At 45.4% G+C, this 19823-nt stretch overlaps 2 protein-coding genes across 4 annotated transcripts in view; one reads left to right on the top strand and one right to left on the bottom strand.

The window, feature by feature from the left end:
• RPL32 (ribosomal protein L32) overlaps positions 1 to 19823 on the bottom strand; it is a 180756-nt gene that overhangs the window by 88218 nt on the left and 72715 nt on the right. The window lies entirely within an intron of this gene.
• The window catches only part of IFT122 (intraflagellar transport 122), a 72942-nt gene that overhangs the window by 33520 nt on the left and 19599 nt on the right, over positions 1 to 19823 (top strand). For all 3 annotated transcript variants that reach the window (XM_069083884.1, XM_069083883.1, XM_069083885.1), the window contains 5 exons: positions 2161 to 2325; positions 5087 to 5284; positions 8866 to 9006; positions 12201 to 12254; positions 14637 to 14798. In XM_069083884.1, the coding sequence (XP_068939985.1) occupies positions 2161 to 2325; positions 5087 to 5284; positions 8866 to 9006; positions 12201 to 12254; positions 14637 to 14798 (720 nt within the window). The remainder of the gene's footprint in view (positions 1 to 2160; positions 2326 to 5086; positions 5285 to 8865; positions 9007 to 12200; positions 12255 to 14636; positions 14799 to 19823) is intronic.

Genomic DNA, 19823 nt, shown 5'->3' with positions numbered 1-19823 from the left:
TTGGGCAAGTCACTTAACCCCAACTGCCCTGCCTTCCCCCTCCAAAAAAAAGTTTTTATACAAGCTACTTCAGCTTTGAATTGCTCCTCTAGATGTGACTGTACCCCGAGGCTCTGCCCTGGATTCTATTCTCTCTTTATGTGAGAGTTAGGGGCTGCAATGGATAGTGTTCTGGGTCTAGGGTCAAGAAGACCTGAGATCAGATCTGCCCTCAGACCCTTGCTAGCTGTGTGATGCTGGGCAGGTCATTTCACCCCCCCCTTGCCTCAGTTTACCTTGCAGGTTTTTGTGAGGATCAGGTGAGATGGTGAAGGGGGCCTGGCACATAGTGCTATGTAAATGTAAATGGCTGCTGTGGTGTTATCATCCTCTGTTCTCACTCACTTGATGATCTCATCAGCTCCCACAGTAAGCTCGATGTATGAAGGCTGTACTTTCATTTCTAAGTTCCACTTGCATATTTTAACTGGATGTCCTGGAGGCATCTCAAACTCATGATGTCCAAACAGAACTCATTCTCTTCCCTGACCTCCCCAAAGCCACTCCTCTTCCAGGCCTCCCAGGGCACCACTGTCCTGACGGCATTTGGTGGTACAGTGGATAGAGCTGTGGGAGTCAAGAAGCCCCACGCTCAAATCCAACCTCAGACACTTGTGATCTCTCAGTCACTTAGCCTTTGTTTGCCTCAGTTTCCTCAACTGTCAAAAGGAGATAATAACAGCACCTACCTGCTAGGATTGTTGTGAGGATCGAAGGCGATGTTTGTAAAAAGCACTTTGCACAATGCCTGGCTCCTGGTGAATGCTATGTAAATGCCTATTCCCTCCATCCTCTCCCCTCTTCCTAGTCACTCATGTTCTCACCACATATATCTAATCATTTCTACTTCTAGTTCTCTCTCCAGCCAGTCCCCTTCCCTCCCCTCACGTAGCCATCCCCCTGGTTTGGACCCTTGGTGCCTGTCACCTGGGCTATGGCAATAACCTCCTTGGTCTCCCTGCCTCACGTCTCTTCCCACTCCAGTCCATCCCCACTGGAGCTGCTGAAATGATTTTCCTAAAGTGCAATCACTTCCTTCTCAGTAAATGCCAGTCACTCCCTGGTACCTCCAGGATCAAATATAAACTCCCCTGTGTGTCTTTTAAAGCCCTGGCCCTAATCTCCCTTTGTGCCCTCACCCCTTCCTCCTCTTCCCACCCTGGATGGTGCAGCCAGATCTGCTTTCTTACTGTTGCTCAAACTCAGCACTGTCGCCTTTGCACCGGGCATCCCCAAGGCAGGGACTGCCCTCCCTCCTCATCTCCATTCTTGTAGTCTCTGATTTTTGTTAAGACTCAAGCCATGTGCTGCCTACTACGTGAAATCTGTGCTGCTCCCTCTCTCCTAGCACCCTGTCTTCCAAATGACCTTGAATAATGCACCCATGCATGTTCATATATACATATATGTGCAAAACCTCTCTGTGTCTCCTTTTTGGGACTCTAAGCTCTCTGAAGGCAGTTAATGTGTGAGTCTTCTCTTTGTATTCTGCATGCTAATCTCTCAAGGTTGTGAGAATCCTGCACAAATTTGCTCAAAATGTGAAAGTTCTGAGTGGGATGTATGAGAATGTGAAAAGTCAGTTGTACCTCCCTGGCAGAGTAGCTTGTGTGCATTGGAGACCAGCAGGTGGGCTTATAGATGAGGCTGCCCATATCTGTTCTGAGGTGGGAAGCATCAGCCTGATTGTGGAGAAGTTACCAAAACCCCTGTATGAAATCAGCGGGGACTTGAACCATGCCATAGCAGAAGGCAAGGACAGCTCTTTTGTCATGATTTTCTGCATGAAAAGGGCTCATTTCCATTCTGTACACATTTATCAGGAGGCCCTCCTTTGAGGAGGGAAGGATCACTTTTGACTGGAGAAGTAAATGCACATGATCCCATGGTAGTTTCTGACTAGAATCCCTATAGGATGGAGAATTCAGCCAGCCAGGACAGAAAACATTTATCCCGAGTCATCATCTCTTGGTATATGGCATCTCCTCTGCTTTTGGTCAGAGTGTCCTTGTGAAATCAGCAGAAGCCATTTTCTCTGTGTTAACAAGCTTATTAGATGTTACCTGCATTTAAGGCTTCATCCAAGGCAGTGACTAACACTTGTTATTGAAACTTTTCCAGATCCTAAAGATTTTTGTAGACAATCTCTTTGCCATTGTCCTGCTCAAGCAGGCCACAGCCGTGCGGTGCCTGGACATGAGTGCATCCCGAAACAAGTTAGCTGTGGTGGATGAAAATGATACCTGCCTAGTGTATGATATTCACACCAAAGAACTGCTTTTTCAGGTAGGAAATTGGAACAAGCCACTGGGCCAGCCAACGTACAGGTGATGGCCAGATGGAGAGTTAAAGGTCTTTCAGTCTTCCTCTCTTTGTTTCACAGTGATGTTATGAGAGTCTATAAAATAACCCCAGTCAAAAGATTGAACCCCTAAGGGATAGGGATTGTATGCATAGCACAGTTCTGTTGTGGAGGCAGGTTAGTCTGCCAAGGGAGGTGAGGGACAGGCTGGCCGGGTATCTACCAGCTTCCTTCTCCTCCCCCTAGGAACACTACTGTCCAACTATTCTCACTCTGCAACTAGTGAGGGCTAGTTTACGTGAAACAGGGACACAGGGAGCTAGGATCATTCCCACTTGACTGTGCTCCTATTTCCAAATAGCAGAGGAAGGATGAAGATTGCTCTGTCAGAAGTCCTGTCTTGTGTCCCTGGCATTTTCCAGAATTCTGCTGATAGTCCTATCAGTAGAGAAGCTGAAGGGGACAGAGATAGGTAACATACCTCCTGATCCAGAATTAATCCTAATCCTGCTTCCTATTGCTATTAAATCCCACTGACCTTCTTCTAAGCTAGGGGTATGCCTGAATTCCACTCCACATTCCCACTTTTACTCCCCATACTCAGTCTACTTTCCTTACCCTCACTTCTGCCCCTAGTACTTATCTGGGGCATATGAGCATCTTGGGAGATTGTATGTCTGGTTGGGATCCCCTAGGTCGGGGGGCAGGGTAGTGGTAGAAGGAGCAGGTAGAATTCTTAGAACTTGCCCTTGGGTATAAAAGATCCTCCAACTACTGGTTTTGATTTCTTTTTGTGATCTCTGTGAGGCTTGAGAGCCAAGCAGGAAATTATGAAAAAAATCCCTTGCTGATTTTGTTTTTATAGTGTATGAACTGTATATGCAAGACAATTTTTTAAAAATTGTATATCCATTTGGAAATGAAAGATGCAATGTTGAAACAATGATAGAGGCCATATGCTCTTTTTTTAATCAAACTTTTTAAAAAATTTATTTTTAATATTCTTTTAAAAAAAATTTTGAGTTTTACTGATCCAACTATTCTGGAGAGCAATTTGGAACTATGCCCAAAGGGCTATAAAGCTGTGCATACCCTCTGATCCAGAAATACCCCTACTAGGTCTGTATCCCAAAGAGATCCTAAAAAAGGGAAAAGGACCCACATGTACAAAAATATTTATAGTAGCTCTTTTTTGTAGAGGCAAAGAATTGGAAATTGAGGGGATGCCCATTAATTGGAGAATGACTGAACAAGTTGTGGTATGTGAATGTAATGGAATACTATTGTGCTGTAAGAAATGATGAGCAGGCAGATTTCAGAAAAATCTGGAAAGACTTACATGAACTGACGCAAAGTGAAGTGAGCAGAACTAGGAGAACATTATACACAGCAACAGTAACATTGTATGATGATTAATTGTGATAGCCTTAGCTCTTCTCAGCAATCCAGTGATCCAAAAACAATTCCAAAAGACTCATTATGGAAAATCCTATCAAGGCATGTTATTTTCACTTTTTTCTTTTTTGTGGTTTTCCCCTTTTGTTCTGATTTTTCTTTCGTAACATGACTAATGTGTAATTATGTTTAACATGTATTACCTATATTAGATTGCTTGCTATCTTGGGGAGGGAAGGAAGGGAAGGAAGAAAAATTTGGAACTCAAAATTTTACAAAAATGAATGTTGAAAACTATCTTCACATGTAATTAGAAAAAAATACTATTAAGGAAAAAAAATTTTGAGTTCCAAATTCTTTCTCTCCCTCCAGCCCCTCTCACTCATTAAGAAGGCAAGCAATATGATATCAATTTTACCTGTAAATTATGCAAAACATATTTCCATATTAGCCATGTAACAGAAAAGCAAGAAAATAAAGTGAGAAAATTGTAATTCAATTTGCACTCAAAGTTCATTAGTTCTTTCTCTGGAGGTGGATAGATTTTTCATCATGAGTCTTTTGGAATTGTCTTTGGTCATTGCCTTGATCAGAGTAGCTAAGTCTTTCACAGCTGATCATCACACAATATCGCTGTTGCTATGTGCAATGTTCTCCTGGTTCTGCTCACTTCTCTTTGCATCAGTTCATATAAGTCTTGGCATATTTTTCTGAAACCATCCCCTTCATCATTTCTCAAAGCATAGTAGTAGTACTCTATCACACTCATATACTATAACTTGTTCAGCTGTTTCCCAATTGATGGGCATCTCCTCAATTTCCATTTCTTTGCTACCACAAAATAAGCTGCTATAGATATTTTATACATATAAAGGGTCCTTTCGCTTTTTCTTTGCTCCCTTTGGTATACAGACCTAGTAGAGATAATGTTGAGTCAAAGGGCATATATAATTTTATAGCCCTTTGGGTATAGTTTCCTGTTGTTCTCCAAAATGATTGGACTAGTTCACAACTCTACCAACAATGCATTAGTATGCCTATTTTTCTTCATCCCCTCCAGCATTTCTCTTTTATGATAGGTGTGAGGTGGTGACTCAGTTGTTTTAATGTATATTTCTTTAATCAGTAGTGATTTAGGGCATTTTTTTTCATGTGACTATATGTAGGTTTGATAACTTCTGAAAGCCACCTCTTCATATCACTTGACCATTGATCACTGGGGGAATGGCTCTTATTTTTACAAATTTGATTCAGTTCCCTATATGTTTGAGAAATGAGAAGGCCATGTTCTCTTCTGGGAAAAGTGCTTAGCATGGGTGTGATCTAATGGTCATTGCCCTGTACCTCTAGGAACCAAATGCAAACAGTGTGGCCTGGAATACTCAGTGTGAGGACATGCTCTGCTTCTCTGGAGGTGGCTATCTCAACATCAAAGCCAGCAACTTCCCGGTGCACCAGCAGAAGCTCCAAGGCTTCGTCGTGGGCTACAATGGCTCCAAGATCTTCTGTCTCCATGTGTTCTCCATGTCAGCAGTAGAAGTACCCCAGGTAATGCACCAGTCAGTGCCAAGTGCTGGACACTGTACTAGGCCTGCCCCTTGACAAGCTGACCTTCTGACTGAGGAGATGACATGTGGAAACCAGGGTTTGCACAAAATAACTGCAAGGTGATTTCAGAGTTGTGGGAGTCACCAGCAACTGTAAACCCAATAAAATAGACCTCACAAGTGGGTGGTTTTATTTGGAGATGGGGATGGTGAGAAGGGAAATAAGGGAATAAGCATTTATGTAACCCTTAACTGTATGTGTGCTAAGTGCTTTTCAAATATTATGTCATTTGACATATTTCTTATTAACAACCCGGAGAAGTAGATGTTATTATCATCTCCATTTTACAGTTGAGGAAACTGAGGTAACCAGGGGTGAAGTGACTTGCCCAGCTAGTCAGTGTCCAAGCCAGGATTTTATCTCAAGTCTTCCTTACTCCAGGCCCAGCCTTCTATCCACTTCACCACTTAACTAACCCCTGCAGAGAGGGGGAGAAAAGTGAGAGGAGAAATTGGGGTGATAGGGAAGAATTTGGAGAAAAAACATATAGGGGGCAAGACAACTTCCAATGAAAAGTAGAATTTTCAAATCTAATCCTGTTGAACTCTGTTTCTGGAGGTTCCAGTATGTGGCATGGGGGCAGGGAGCGGATGAGAAGTGAAAAAACATTAACAATTCCAGAAAGAAGACGCTCTCACTCCCTCCATTTGTCCTCCAGGAAGGAGCTGAGTGGAGGGCTGGGTTCCCTTAGTGCTGAAGCCATCACAGGGTCTCTGTCCCGGGGCGCCACAGCCAGCTTGGCTGACACAGCACAACCCCTGGGGTCTGGGGAGAGAAGCCTAAGACAAAGGCCCTTTATCCACTGCCTCGCCTCCAGCCAGCCTGTGGGGTGGCTGAGAGAGGAGGGGGAAAGCCTCAGGCTTGCTCTGGTGGTTTCTGGTTTCCTCTCGAAATGTGCATCTTCTTGAGCAATAATTAGTTTGTTAAGGCAGCTCAGTGGTTCAGCAGACCCTGAGAGTGTTTGATGGAGGAGGAGGGACCTCAGGGTGGTGAATCAGAGTCAGTCATATAGTTCAGGGGACAAGGATGACTGTTTATCATTAGGATGGAGTGTTGAGAGCACGTTCTCAGTGCCCAGCCCTCTGCTGGGGGGCGGGGGATGCACAAGAAGTATGAGATATGGCTTCAGACACTCAGTGACTAAATGGAGAGACAAGACCCAGGCACACAAAACAGTTGGGTAGCGTAAGACACGAGTACCCTAGGAGCTCACGTGAGATCTGTGAGGACTTCATGAGTGATGAGAATATGATGGAGTGGGAGGGTGTTTCAGGTGGAGGGGATGGCATTGTGGAAAGCATGGAGGCAGCATGAGTACATGCCATCCAAGTCCTGGTGAGAAACGGGACTGACTCAAATCAGGGAGTGATGAAAAACAAGCTTTAATGGGGGGGGGGGCAGTGTGCCAGGCGGAGGGGTTTGGTCTGGACTTTATAGGCCTGGAGATGGGGAGGCAGCTAATAGCAGCAGTGACAGATAAAAGCTAACATTTACATAGTGCTTTGAGGTTGGCAAAGCACATTTTAAGTTAGTTTATTTGACCCTCACAGCAACCCTGCAGAAGAAGTGCTTTTATTATTCCCATTTCACAGATGAGGAAACTGAGACAAATAGGTTAAATGAATTGCCGAGGAAGTGTCTGAAGCAGGATTTTAATTAAGGTGTCCCTGCCTCCACGTCCAGCACTCTCCAGTCTTGAATTTGTGCTTTATGGGGCTGGCTTAGAAGAGCCAGGAGGGTTGGCCTGGAGAAGCAGGAAGACCTTGGAGTCTTGTTAATTGTCTTCCAGTATTTGAAGGCCTGTCTTGTGAAAGAATCCTTCTGCTTGTGCTCTTTGATCCCTCAGGGTAGAATGAGGAGCAGACACTGATGGCAAAGGGACAAATTCAGGCCTGAAGCTTCCTCCCTGTACCTCCCCATTGCAGCTTTCTCTGGGGGAGGCATGGGCTCTTCAGAGGAGGGGCTGGAAGGACCGCTGGCAAGGAGGCTTTAGGGGAGATGCATTCAGGTGTGGCTTGGGCAGGAATGGTCCTTGCACTCCCTCCCCTCTGAAGTTGAGGGACTCTGAGCTCTCAGAGGCTTTGAGCAGGAGGCTGGCCTGGTCAGCATGGTGCTCTCAGACTAACCCAGTAGTGGGGGACAGGATGGATTTAGAGCAGAAGTGGAGCGGAGGAGGCAGGTTAGTAGATGATTGAAGGGACATTGAGGGGTGAAGGTAACATTGGAGAAAAGACTGAAGCAAAAGATCATTCATTTAGCATTGGGGTGAAAGAATCACTAGGGCTTTATGAATTCAGTAGGTAAGAGAAAGAGAGTGGGCATCAGAAAGAGCTGCAGTTTTAAGCTTAGATACCTCGACACAAGGCTGGCTTCAGTGACAGAAATGAGGGTGTCAGGAAGGAGTGACAGGCTGGAGACAGAACAGGGAGCTCGGTTTTAGGTGTATGGAGTTTGACTTGATGGCAGGACTTAGAGATGGAAATGTGGAGATGTGAAACTTTTGGGGCAAATATCAGGGCTGCAGACAGAAACTTGGGAGTTGTCTAAGCTAAAAGCCGCGAGTTTTCCTCAGGACTAAAGATTAAACCTTAAGAAGTTACTAGATTTAGGAAGCAGGAGAAGGAACAAGAGCCAGCAGAAGAAAACTGAGCGGTCGGAGATTGTGGAGAGTAGAGCACCATGGGAGCCCGGAATGACCACTTGCTGCATGGCCGAGGTCCCTCCTGCTCTGAGAGTCTTTGATTCTACGAGGGGAGAATCCTAGGAAGGGAGGCCTGTGCAACAATGTCAGGTAGTCAGAGAGCAGGGTCTTGAGCCACAGCCATCAGATTTCCACTGTACGTCTCAAGCACAGGCTGACCGGCATGACGGAGGCATGGGGGTCTGTCACCCCTGCTAACTTTGGGGCCCCAGTCCACTTCTGATGTGGCTCTGTGACCCGGGCTAAGGCACTCTGCTTGACTGTGCTTTCTTCTCTCCCTGCAAGAGAGGCACATTTCCTCTGATTTGCCTCTTGCCTCCTAATATCATCATTAAGGCATCAGAGATGCAGAGGATGGAATTGCCCAGGACCACCAGGCTGGGAGTCTGGATGTTTGGGTTGGCATCCTGCCCATGCTGTTTTCTGTGTGACCTTGGCTAAGTCATTTAACATTTGGGGGCCTGTTTTCCCTTTCTACAAAATAAGGCTCACACCTGCTGCCCCGCTTCATGAGGCTGATAAGAAATGTCTCAGTAAGCATTTACTGAGTGCCTACTGTGCGCCAGGCACTGTTAGCTCTGGGGATCACTGCCCCCAAGGAGCTTAGAAAAATTAAATATACACAGAGAAATGCTTTGAATTCTTGAGAAGGTGAAATGTAGACACATGCATTGCTTCTGTTATGGTGGCTGCTATTTGTAATTAAAGGCTGGAGCTCCTGTGGAGAGAGACAGTCTTGTAAATTTTACTTTTGCTTTAATTCTGAAAAAAAACCTTTTCCTTTCCCTTGTGACAATTGTTTTTCAATGAAAACCTGCAGTCTGCCCCGATGTACCAGTACCTGGACAGGAAAATGTACAAAGAAGCCTACCAGATTGCTTGCTTAGGTGTAACAGATGCAGACTGGAGAGAGCTGGCCATGGAGGCGTTAGAAGGCTTGGAATTTGAAACAGCTAAGAAGGTAAAGTATTTAATTGAATGTCAGAGGTCTAGATTTACTACCTGATGGACTATTTACAGCATTAAATCCACATGCTGTTTTATGGTTTTTAAATGGAACCCTTATGAAATGATGCCAGCTTTCTTCTCATGGCACTCAGTGTGGATGAAGAGACAGTTGTGTCTTCATCTTGCGAAAGAGGGAAATGTCCTTGCTTCTCAGCTTGAGGGCAGCAGAAGTATAATCCATGTATTTGGCTCATGTTGTTGTTTCCTTGCTTAGGAAATATTTAAAAATAGCCTTTTTTTTAGAAAAAAGTTTCACATTTATTGTTTTCACTTCCTCTCCTCTCACTTCTCCACCTCTGGCTTCTGACCCTGTCACTGATGAACACCCAACTCTCTCCACAGTGGTCAGTGATCTGATTGCCAAATATGATGGCGTTTTCTCAGTGCTCATCCTTCACAACTGTCTAGGTGTACATGATACTAGGGACCACCTTCACCTCCCAAAGACTCTTCTCTTCCCTTGAATTTTCACAGTACCTGTCTCTCTTGGTTCTCCTTCTACTGATCAGATTACTCTTCAGCCTCCTTTCTGGTTCATCTTTCATACCCCCTCCTATAACTATGTGTGTTCTCCCAGGCTCTCTCCTCGGCTCTCCCCTCCCCTCCCCCCCCTCCTCTCCTCTCTTCCTTCTCTTACATGTGATAACTTCATTAGCTCCCAGGAGTTCAGTTATCTCTGCAGATGATTCCCAACCTCTGTATCCAGCCCTAGTCTCTCTGCTGGCTAAGGCTGGGCATCCTGTAGGCATCTCCAGCTCAGGATATGCCCAGCAGGACCCATCTTGGCCTCCAGACCTGCTTCTTGTGACTTCTTTATTTCTCTTGAGAGCATCAGAATCCCTCTGCTTACTCAGGTTTGCAATGATGGAGTCATCCTCGCCCTTCACTCCCCTCCGCCCCGCATCTGATCAGTTAATGGGCCTGATCCTGTCTGCCTCCATCTTCTCTCCATTCACAGATCCCCTGACCCTTGTTCAGGCCCTTATCACTTCTCTCAGATGGACTCTTTTAATAACCTTCTCCTTGGTTTCCCCTCTCTGATCCATCTTCTATCCAAGGACCAAATGATGTTCCTAAAGCCTTGTTCCCACCACATCAGTTCCCTGCTGAAGACGCTCCCATAGCTCCCTTTTGCCTCTAGGACCAAATACAGCTTTGTCTTCTTAGCATTCAAAGCTTTTCACCATCAGACTCCAGCTTCCCTTTCCAGACTGATATGTATTTCTCCCCTTTACAGATTATAATACAGCCAAACAGGGACTTGTGTAAAGACTCAACAAATGATTGTATTCTCTAAACTGGCCCCTTCCTGGGCACATTTGATCTTCAGTACAGGCTGTGATGGAAGGGTGAATACCCAAATAAAGAGTTCTCATGACAGTGTGTCCCATTTCAGCAGCCATGGAGTGAGTGTAAGGCCTTCCCCAGAGACCAGGAGCAGAGTTCCCCTTCTATCACCGCCCCATAAGCACTGGATTTAGAGTGGTTTTTATTTAGCTAATAACTTGTCTGTAGATTGTAAAGCCTGAACACTTTGTCTCAGAGCCCTGTAGACCTTCCTTGTTCAGCCTCCCAGAGTGAGGATGGTGTATTTAGGGCTTGGCACAAGGATATCAAAGTGCCTACAGTGCCTTACACATGGTAGGTATGGGCTTTGGTGGTTGAAACTAAGCAATGGGAGGCAGAAGCCCTCTGGTGAGGGCTGTGTCTGTCCACTAGATGTCAGAGGAGAGCTGCTTTCTGCTCCTGCCTCCTCATGCCCCTGCCTCTGTCCCTGGGATGGTGAACGCTGGGCAGTCATAGAAGACTTCTTCCCACTAGCAAACTGAGGCTGGAGGCAATGGGCGTGAGCAGGCAGGAAGTCCATCTGGCTGTCCCATAGGTCAGTGGTACAGCCAGCCTCAGCTTCTCTCTGCTGAGCCCCAGGCCAGGTCTCGAGGGAAGGTCGTGAGGTCCAGAGAGAGCTTGCGTGGGACCAGAGGTGGAACACAGAAGGGGCCTTCCTCGACAGCTCCAGGGATCACATCTTCAGGCCTTCTTCAGGCATTCTGGAGTGGAAGCCATAGTAATAGTAATGGCAACAGCAAGGACGGCATGCAGATAGTGCTTTAAGGTTTGCAAAGGACTGTACACGGGTTATTACCAGCCCTTTGAGATAGATGTGGTTATCTGCGTTTTACACAGGTTGAGGCTGAGAGAAAGTCAGTGACTTGTCCAGGATTACAGAGCTTGTAAAGGGGTGAAGCAGGACAGACTCAGGCTCCATTCACTGCCCCAACCAGCAGCCTCCTGCAGATGAGTAGAAGCCCCAGATCGTTGGTGTCCTTGCAGACCATTTTAAATCCTAGGGGCTTTTATTATCCTTAGTTTGTGCCATCAAAATCCAAATGAGGCATTTTAGAGAAGCACAACCAAATTTAAAAAGGTTGACATGAGAGATTCTCAATGTTCCAGACAGTAGAATGGGTTGTGAAATGTTTGCAGGCTAAGAAGGGCCTTCAGAGTGACGTACAGGTCTCAGGCAAGAGCCGAAGTGTTATGGTTTGTGCAGGGCTCTGTCTCTTGGGGGTTGAATGCTAATATTTTTCTCCATTTGCTAGAAAATATCTTTATCTTTTCTGACTCTCTTCCTCTTTCCCTCTGTGCTCAGTAATGTGTTTGCCCCCATTGCACTAATGTTTGTTGAGTTGTCAGGTAAAGACATCTGTCTCCTGCTTTTCCTCTGAGTCTCCAAGATATACTTGCTGTCTTTTATCACTCAGTTACATTTTGCTCACCTCTACTCTAATGCAAGCCACCTCCCTTTATAAACCTCAATGAAGCGCTACATTTTTTTCTCATTGGAAAGGTATATTCCCTAGTCAACAGAATCACAGAATGCAGGATCATAATTTTGTTTCATCTAATCCCAAAGGGACTGATCTATCCAGATCTCTTTCTGTGTTTCTTTTATAGGATAATCCCAGGGATAAAGGCTTCTCTCTCCAGGAGGTATAGCTTACATGAAAACCCAATGATTAATCATTACCTGCTCTTTCTTCCTTGTTGCCTTTCTAAAGCTCGACTTTCTATCATAAACCAGTTACAGACATTTGGAATGCAGAAGTAGCTGATTTGTTTTGTTTTGTTTTTTCTCCCTTCCTTTAGGCATTTACCAGAGTACAAGATCTCCGGTATTTAGAACTGATTAACAGCATTGAGGTAAAAGACTAGTTAAGTACCCCTTTTTCTCAAGAAAGACCCTTCTGATTTTCAATGAATTATGTGGAAGAAACTCTTAGCAGACTAGAGAATTTGGAGCAGCGTGGCTTGCCTCCCATTTCTGCTTTATGCATCTGTGTGTCATCAGGACCTGGTGTGGTAAAATAATCAAGTGGTTTCATGAGTGGACGACTCCAGGAATCCCCCGACCTAATTTCCATCCCCAGCCCACTTCCCCTGCCCCAATTCTCTGGATGATACCATGCAAACAGAGCATTTAGACTTCTGAGCCGTGGGGTCAGCAGTATGTAAGAAGGGCCCCCTGGTGCTTAGGGAGCGTGCCTTATTTATCTTAATATCTCTCCCAGTGCAAGCCAGTTGTTCTGTACACTTTAAGCACTTAACATTTGTTGAATTGATGAGTCACAGGTGTATATTCTGTTCAGAAAAAAAAATTTTTTCTAAGTATATGTGAGTGTAAAACATTTGAATTTCTAAATGGCGATGAGCTAGAGAAAAACAAAAGGAATGTGCACTGGGCCTTCTATAAAACATACGAGTCCCTACAATTGTGCCCATCAGGAGAGTACGCCTGTGGAGTTGTTTTTCTAGGAGTGGTGACAGATTTGCATTTGTCCACCCATATGGTGTGCCCAGGTTCTTCCTGTCCGTGACTTGCATTATACCAGATAACTTTGAGGATTTGAGGTTGCAGTCTGTGAGTGTGGAATAGTTTTTCCTCTGTGCAAAAATAACTGGCCCATGTAAAGATTGCACTTATCACCTTGGCCTAATTAACACCAGGCTCTACCTAACCCAGCTCACTGACGTAGGCACCAAATAATACTCTTAGGCAAAGAACATTGATTAATAGATCAATGTCTGGTAGCGTCCTCCCTCCGCCCTGTCCTGTTTCACATTTTTATTAATGGCTTGGGTGGAGCCACGAAAGACATGCTTATATCATATCATCTGTGGGGAGCACAGAGCAACCCAAAGATCTTGGTAAGAGCTAACGAGAGGACATGGAATGTAGAAGCCTACCCTTAAGGGGAAAAGAGCTGTACCAGTGTAGGATGTAGAAGACCTGGGGGAGCAGCAGGTCATGGGAAAGAGGTCTGGTGTTAGCTGAGTGCCAAGTCAGTGTGATCAGCAGTGTGATGTGACTGCCAAAAATGCTGGAGCAGCCTCAGGCTGCTTCAGGAGCGTCCCGAAAAAGTCCCACTGAGCTCTGTACTGTTCAGTCCACATCTGCAAGACTGCTCATCTCAGGGTGCCATGCTTTACAAGTGACAGTCATGAGACGGAATGTGTCCTGAGACGAGGGGAGGAGAACAGTTTAAGGAGCTGAGGATGTTTACCTTGAACACGCTAACTGGGAGAGCTGGGGGGATGGGACCTGATCCTTGTCCTCCCAAGTACGTGGGCTGGTCTGTAGAAATATACAGGTCCCTTCTTTGAAACAGCCAACCTTCTGGCTGGTCAGAGAATCTAAAATCAGGGGTGGGGAACCTTCAACCTCCTGGCCACATGTGGCATCTGAGTCCTGAAATATGGCCCTCTGACTTCACAGAACAAATCTCCTTCATAAAAGGATTTGTTCTGTAAAACTTGGACTCAGTCAAAAGGCTGCACTCAGGACCTAGAAGGCCACGTGTGGCCGCAGGTTCCTCACCCGATTCTATAGAGTCCTACTATCACGAACTTCAGCATTGGGAGGATCGCATTCAGAGCATGGGCTATGGTGGGAGGAGTCCTGGATTTGGAGTTAGGGGAGTTTGGTTTAAATCCTATCTTCTCTCCTTCTTACCTAGATCATCTTGGGCTAGTCACTTCCTTCTCTGCCATTGAAGGGATCAGAGAAGATAGTCCCTCAGTTCTCTTCAAGCCCTAAAATTATAAGACTTTCAGAGGCCTAATCTTATATTTTTTGCTTCTGTGGTTACTTCCAAGTTACCTCCCTTCACTCCTCCCCAGTTCCCTCCCTCCCCTGCACACCTCCGCAGTGTTAGCCAGACCTATATTGTATTTACAGGAGTTTATCAGGTCCTCACACTGAGTCTTTATACATTTGGGGCCCCTCCTTGAAAGAAGCCCCTGGAGAGCCATCATAATGAATTTATGGAGCCCACATGGCAGATGCTTGTGCCTCCATGACCCAATTGTCCTCTTTGGATGTTAACTTGTTCTAGAAAACCTGCCTTTGTTGTCAGGCATTCCCACCAGAAACCTGAGAAAGAGACGCAAATGCACCATTGTCCCCCCTGGGTTCCCAAGGGAAAACTTGGGAGGGCGCCTTGAAATAGCTCTGTCTAACCTTTGTGAAGTCTGCTTCCTGCCCGGGGCTGCAGAGCCCACTTCCTGTGCTGCTCATTTTTCCAGGAGAGGAAGAAGCGTGGAGAGACCAACAGTGAACTGTTTCTAGCAGATGTTTTTGCCTACCAAGGAAAGTTCCATGAGGCTGCCAAACTGTACAAACGCAGTGGACACGAGAATCTGGCCTTGGATATGTACACTGACCTCCGCATGTTTGAGTATGCAAAGGTAAACCTCACCAGGGCCAGGCCTGACGCACTGGGTATTAAGAATTCTGAGGCAGACAGTACAGATTCCCAAAGTCCTGCTGCGAAAAGACCCACACTCAGCCGTTAGGACCGATGTCAGGAAGAACCACTGTCACCCCCAGCAGGATGCCACTTGGACTGTCTCTTGGCAGTCAGCTTTGGGGAGAACATGGGTCTGATCCCAAAGATTGTTGCCTGTACCGAGTTGTGAGGTCTGTGTTGAAAACCCAGGTGGGTTTCTGCCCAGTTCCAAGGGTTATTGTGGGTAAGATGAGGCTCCTCCCTTTACAACCAGACCTCACTCACTTCTGGTGATGGTTGTGGGGTGACTGTACAGCCACGGCTTACTTGGGTATTTGGAGGGGCTCACAGATGGCCCCATTCCATTTAATTCTCCGGCAGTGTTGGATTCAAAAGGGCCCTTTCCTAACGTCTGATTCAGGCCAGCTCCTAGTGGCTCCAGTGAAAATTGGGTCCAATTAAGGAATACAGAGTCATTCAGAAGGATGGCAAATTGCAGTTTAGCTTATAACCCAGGGCTAGAATTACCTTTCAGCACATTGAATAACACTAACTGCTCTGTGAATGGGTGTAATCTACCTTTACTTAGAATGTCAAAGGAGGCATCCCAAAATTATTAAATGAACCATATGTGACCATGAATTAATTGCTAGTGATAGTAATTATCTGGCTCACAGATTCGAGATGGAAATTATTCCCACTTTTTGATTTCCTATTCTTGAAGACCTCTCCATGTTTTCCTTTTCTCCTTGATTACTCCATAGAATCTCTCAGATCACACCAGTTACATTCCTATGGCAAGTGTTGTCAGCATTTGGGGATTCTAGAGTTTCTGTTATTGTATCTTGAATATGGATAATGGGTCTTCTGGTTGTTTTGCATTATCATCAGGCTTAATCCTAGGCAACATTGTGAAGTAGGGGAAGTTTACTTTGGTTCCTGTAGCCCCTCCTCCCTGGACCCTCCTCTTTCCCCCAACCTTGTTATTGTGCCCTGCTTAAAGCTTCGGGAACCTCATGTTCTTTTCATACCTTGCTGTGATCATAGAAAGTCGGACTTAGAAATAACTTAGGAATCCCCAGGTTTGATCCATTCCTGAGCAGGAGGCTCCCCTCCACCCCATCATGAACAGGTGGTCATCTAGCCTTTGTGGGATGACCACTGGTGATGGAAAACTCACAACCTCCTGAGGCAGCCTGTTCCACTTTCAGACAACTCTAATTGTTAAGATGTTTTTCCATATATTGGGCCAAAAATCTGCTTTTCTGCAAATTCCACCCTTTAGTCTTAATTCTACCATCCTGGGCCAAATAAAACAAGTTGAATCCCTCTTGTGCATGACAGCCCTTCACATGCTTCCACTACAGACATCCATCATGTCTCCCCTAAGTCTTCTCCTCTCCAGGCTAAACATCCCAGCTCATCCTCCTGTCATGGGGTCTTTAGTCTCCTCACCCTCCTCTGTGCGTGATCCAGATTGTTGGTGTCTTCTTAAATGTGGGGTCCAGAATTGAACAGATTCCTTGGACCAAGGCAGAGTCCAGTGGGAATATCACCTCCCTTGTTCAGTGTGCTGTGCTTTTGTTTATTTCTAAGGCTGTCAGCCGTTCTGGCTGCTGGGTCACATCATTGACTCCTCCTGAGCTTGTGGATACAGAATCGCAGAACATGGTGGCTTCCACCATCCTAGTTGCCCTCCTTTAGCTTAGCAATGTCCTTCCCAAGTTGTGGTGTGCAGACCTGAATACACTTACTGCAGATGTGGACTCATCAGGGAAGGACTTGGGACTGTTGCTTCCTTAGCCCCGGAAATTAGGCCTTTCTTGGTGCAGCCTAGGATCGCATTAGCTTTCTTGTTTGTCCTCTCCTGCTCTTGACTCACATTGAGCTTATAGTGCATTAAAACCCTCAGATCTTTTTCAGATGAGCAGCTGCCTTATTTTGTCCCCTGTATTTGTGAGGACAATTTAAAAAAACGGAAGTGTAAGTTTTTATACTCGTGTCTATCAAATTTCTTCTTATTACATTTGACCCAGGGTTCTAGCCCATCATAATCTTTTTGAATCTTGGCTCTCTCATTTAGTGTGTTAGCTATACCTTCTGGCTTCTTGTCTAAAAATTTGATGTGCCTTTATCCAAGTCATTGATGAAAATGTTAAACAGCACATCTCTAGGCACAGGTCCCTGGGGCACTCCACTGGAGGCCTTTCAAAAGGTTGATACTGAATGTTAATTAGTTAGTTCCCTTAGGTTCGACTGGTTTTGAATCTCCTTAATTCTATCTTCCTTGCACCATATCATTTCATCTTGTCCATAAGAATAAGCTGAGAGGATTTGTCAAATACTTTGCTGAATTCTAGGTAAACTCGGTGCTGTTGCCTTAATTATCCATCTAGTAACCCACTCCAGAAGAAAAATAAGGCCAGTCTGGCATGGCCTGTTTGCGATTAAATTACACTGGCTCTGGGTGATCATTTTCTGTGTGTAAATACTCATCCCTTTAATGTGATGGAGAATTTTTCCAGGAATCTGAGTCAAACCATTAACTTAAAGTTTGTAGATGATTTTCTCTTCCCTTTTTGAAAATCAGGCCCATGTTTGCCATCCTCCCCTCCAATAAGTCTTTTCCTTTTCTCCATCCCCTGATATTGACTCAGCTCTCCTGCCTCCTCGTTCTTTCAGAGCCCAGTGGCATGCTTCCTGTGAGCCTGCTAACGACCTCTTCATTGGCAGCAGCACTCGGTGTTCTCTTATCTGCATGTCTAATGATTCCTAGGAGCCATTCCTCATTTTGTGTATTCTGGGATATTGTTAAATGATCTCGAATCATTTTCCTTAGCAAAAAGGTCAGAAACAAAGTAAGTAGTGAGCAGCTCCTCCTGTTCTCTGATGACTGTCATTGTTGTCCCATCATCCCTGAGCGTGGGTCTGTCCTTTCCCCAGTAGAGGGCATTTTCAAGGACATCTTATGGTGTCCTTCACTTTCTTTATTGGCCTCAGTTTCCCTGCCTTACCTCTTCCCTCTCCAGTCCCATGCACAATTCCCAAAGTGGTTTTCCTCAAGTGCCACTCTGACCAAGTCTCCCTCCCTGCACAATAAACACCAGGGGCTCCTTACTGCCTCTGGGATCCAACGTCAACTCCTCCTTTGCCTTTTAAAGCTCTTCATGGCAGGCCCCCACCCACCTTTCCTTCCTTCTCATATTCTGCTCCTTTTCCAGTCCAGCTGGCCTTGTTGCTGCTATTCACATCTGATGTTTCTCATTGTCCCTCACAGTCCAGGGACTTGCTGTTCCTAATATTTCTCTCAGCCATTGTGCTGCCTTTACCTAACCACACTCCCTCCTCACATCCGCAAACGTGATCTGCCTCACCATCTCTCAGTTTCTTGCAAAACTGCTCAGGTACCACATTTACTGGGAAATTCTCCCAATGCCCTCAGCTGCTAGTGCCTGTTTAGCACACACTTACTTTGTACACACTTATTTAGTCTCGTGTTATCTCCCTAAACAGAATGTAAACTCCTTTAGGGCAAGAAGATTTTCCTTCTTATCTTTGCATCTCTAGGTTCTGGTGAAAAGGCTGGCGCAAAGAAGGCACTTGATTAAATGCTTGTTGTTTGTGCATTCAGTCTGAGCACCCATATGACCGGCACTCTCTGTGGTAGAGGGTGGCACTGTCGTTTTCATCCTCTAAAGCCAGGTTAGGCTTCCATCTTTGGTACTTCCTTTAAAAATCAAAGCTGGCTGATAAGCCTGTTCCCCTGTGTTTCCACATCACTTTCTTTAGAGAGCTTCCCTCCTGTTTTTATGCCCCAGTTCATAGTACAGTGTTTGGTATATTGTAGTGCTTAATTGAAAGCTCGTTGATTTATTGTTTGATTGATTCCTCCTAATCAGAATTGGTGGGGTTTTTGTTTGTTTTGCTTTTTCAGAATTTCCTCCTTGAGAGTTTCCTGTCCTTCCTGACCGACTTCCTTCTATAGAATTTTAGGCCATAGGGTCTTACCTTATCTTTCTGAAGTCATTGAAATCGGCACTTTCCAGATTTGGGGTGCATGACAGACCCAGCCTTATTTTGTCATAAATTATAAGATATACTGGTCACTTCTCAAAGTTCCTATCATTTCTGCCCCAGAAACCAGTTTCTCCTTGTTGGTAAGGATCAGGTTCACTACTGAATTTCTTCTGGCTGGTCCTTCCTTTAGAGGGCTGATACTCTCTTTAAGAAGTCAGGAAAATATTAACTACTCTGCTTTTGGTGGAGAGCGAGCATCACCAAATGCCTGGATAATCGACGCCCCTCTTCACTTTTTTGTTCTAAATTTCTCAAGGTTCCCTGACTCTACCCTCATTCTTAAGCCCCACTTTCCTTTCTCCCTATCTTCACCTATTTCTCCATTGGGCTTAATGTATTTCTACATCAGACTCTTTTTGTGTGTTCAGCCATCTTTGGTCTTGGTCAGATAGGAAGGAGGTTCACGAGATGCAGGCTTCCTGGGCTCTTACTCTACATTTGTGCATTCCTCTTAACCCATTGTTTCAGGCAATGCTGGGGAAGAAGAGAGTCACATCATGGTGTGGTGGAGAGGGAACTGCCCTTGGAGGGAGAAGCCTGGAGTTTCAGGCTCCTGAGCAAGTGACTTACTCCTCAGTGCTCTCTGTCTGTCCCTGTCTTTCTGTCCCTGTCTTTCTCCTCTGCCTCCTCTGTCTCTGTCTCCCCTGCCCCTTCTCTGTTTTAATTCTAAACAAATACCAAATAAATTGAGCATCTCCACTGACATCATAGAACAAGGAGGATTGTACATGACCATGCCTGGGTTCCTTTTCCTTGTCTTAACAGCACGTCTGTATCCTTTTATCTTACCTGCCACCTTCGTCTTCTCGAGTCTTTCTCCTCCTCTCCTCCTCCATCTGATTAACCCCCCTCCACCATGTCCTTTCTAAGGCCTCCTCAAACCCTCCCACAGACTTCCCCTCCCCAT

Source organism: Petaurus breviceps, unplaced genomic scaffold, assembly GCF_028583685.1.
Source record: "Petaurus breviceps papuanus isolate PSGF00001 unplaced genomic scaffold, PetGlider_PUasm1.0 174, whole genome shotgun sequence".
Taxonomy (NCBI): Eukaryota; Metazoa; Chordata; class Mammalia; order Diprotodontia; family Petauridae; genus Petaurus; species Petaurus breviceps.
This window is presented reverse-complemented; position numbering and strand designations above follow the sequence as displayed.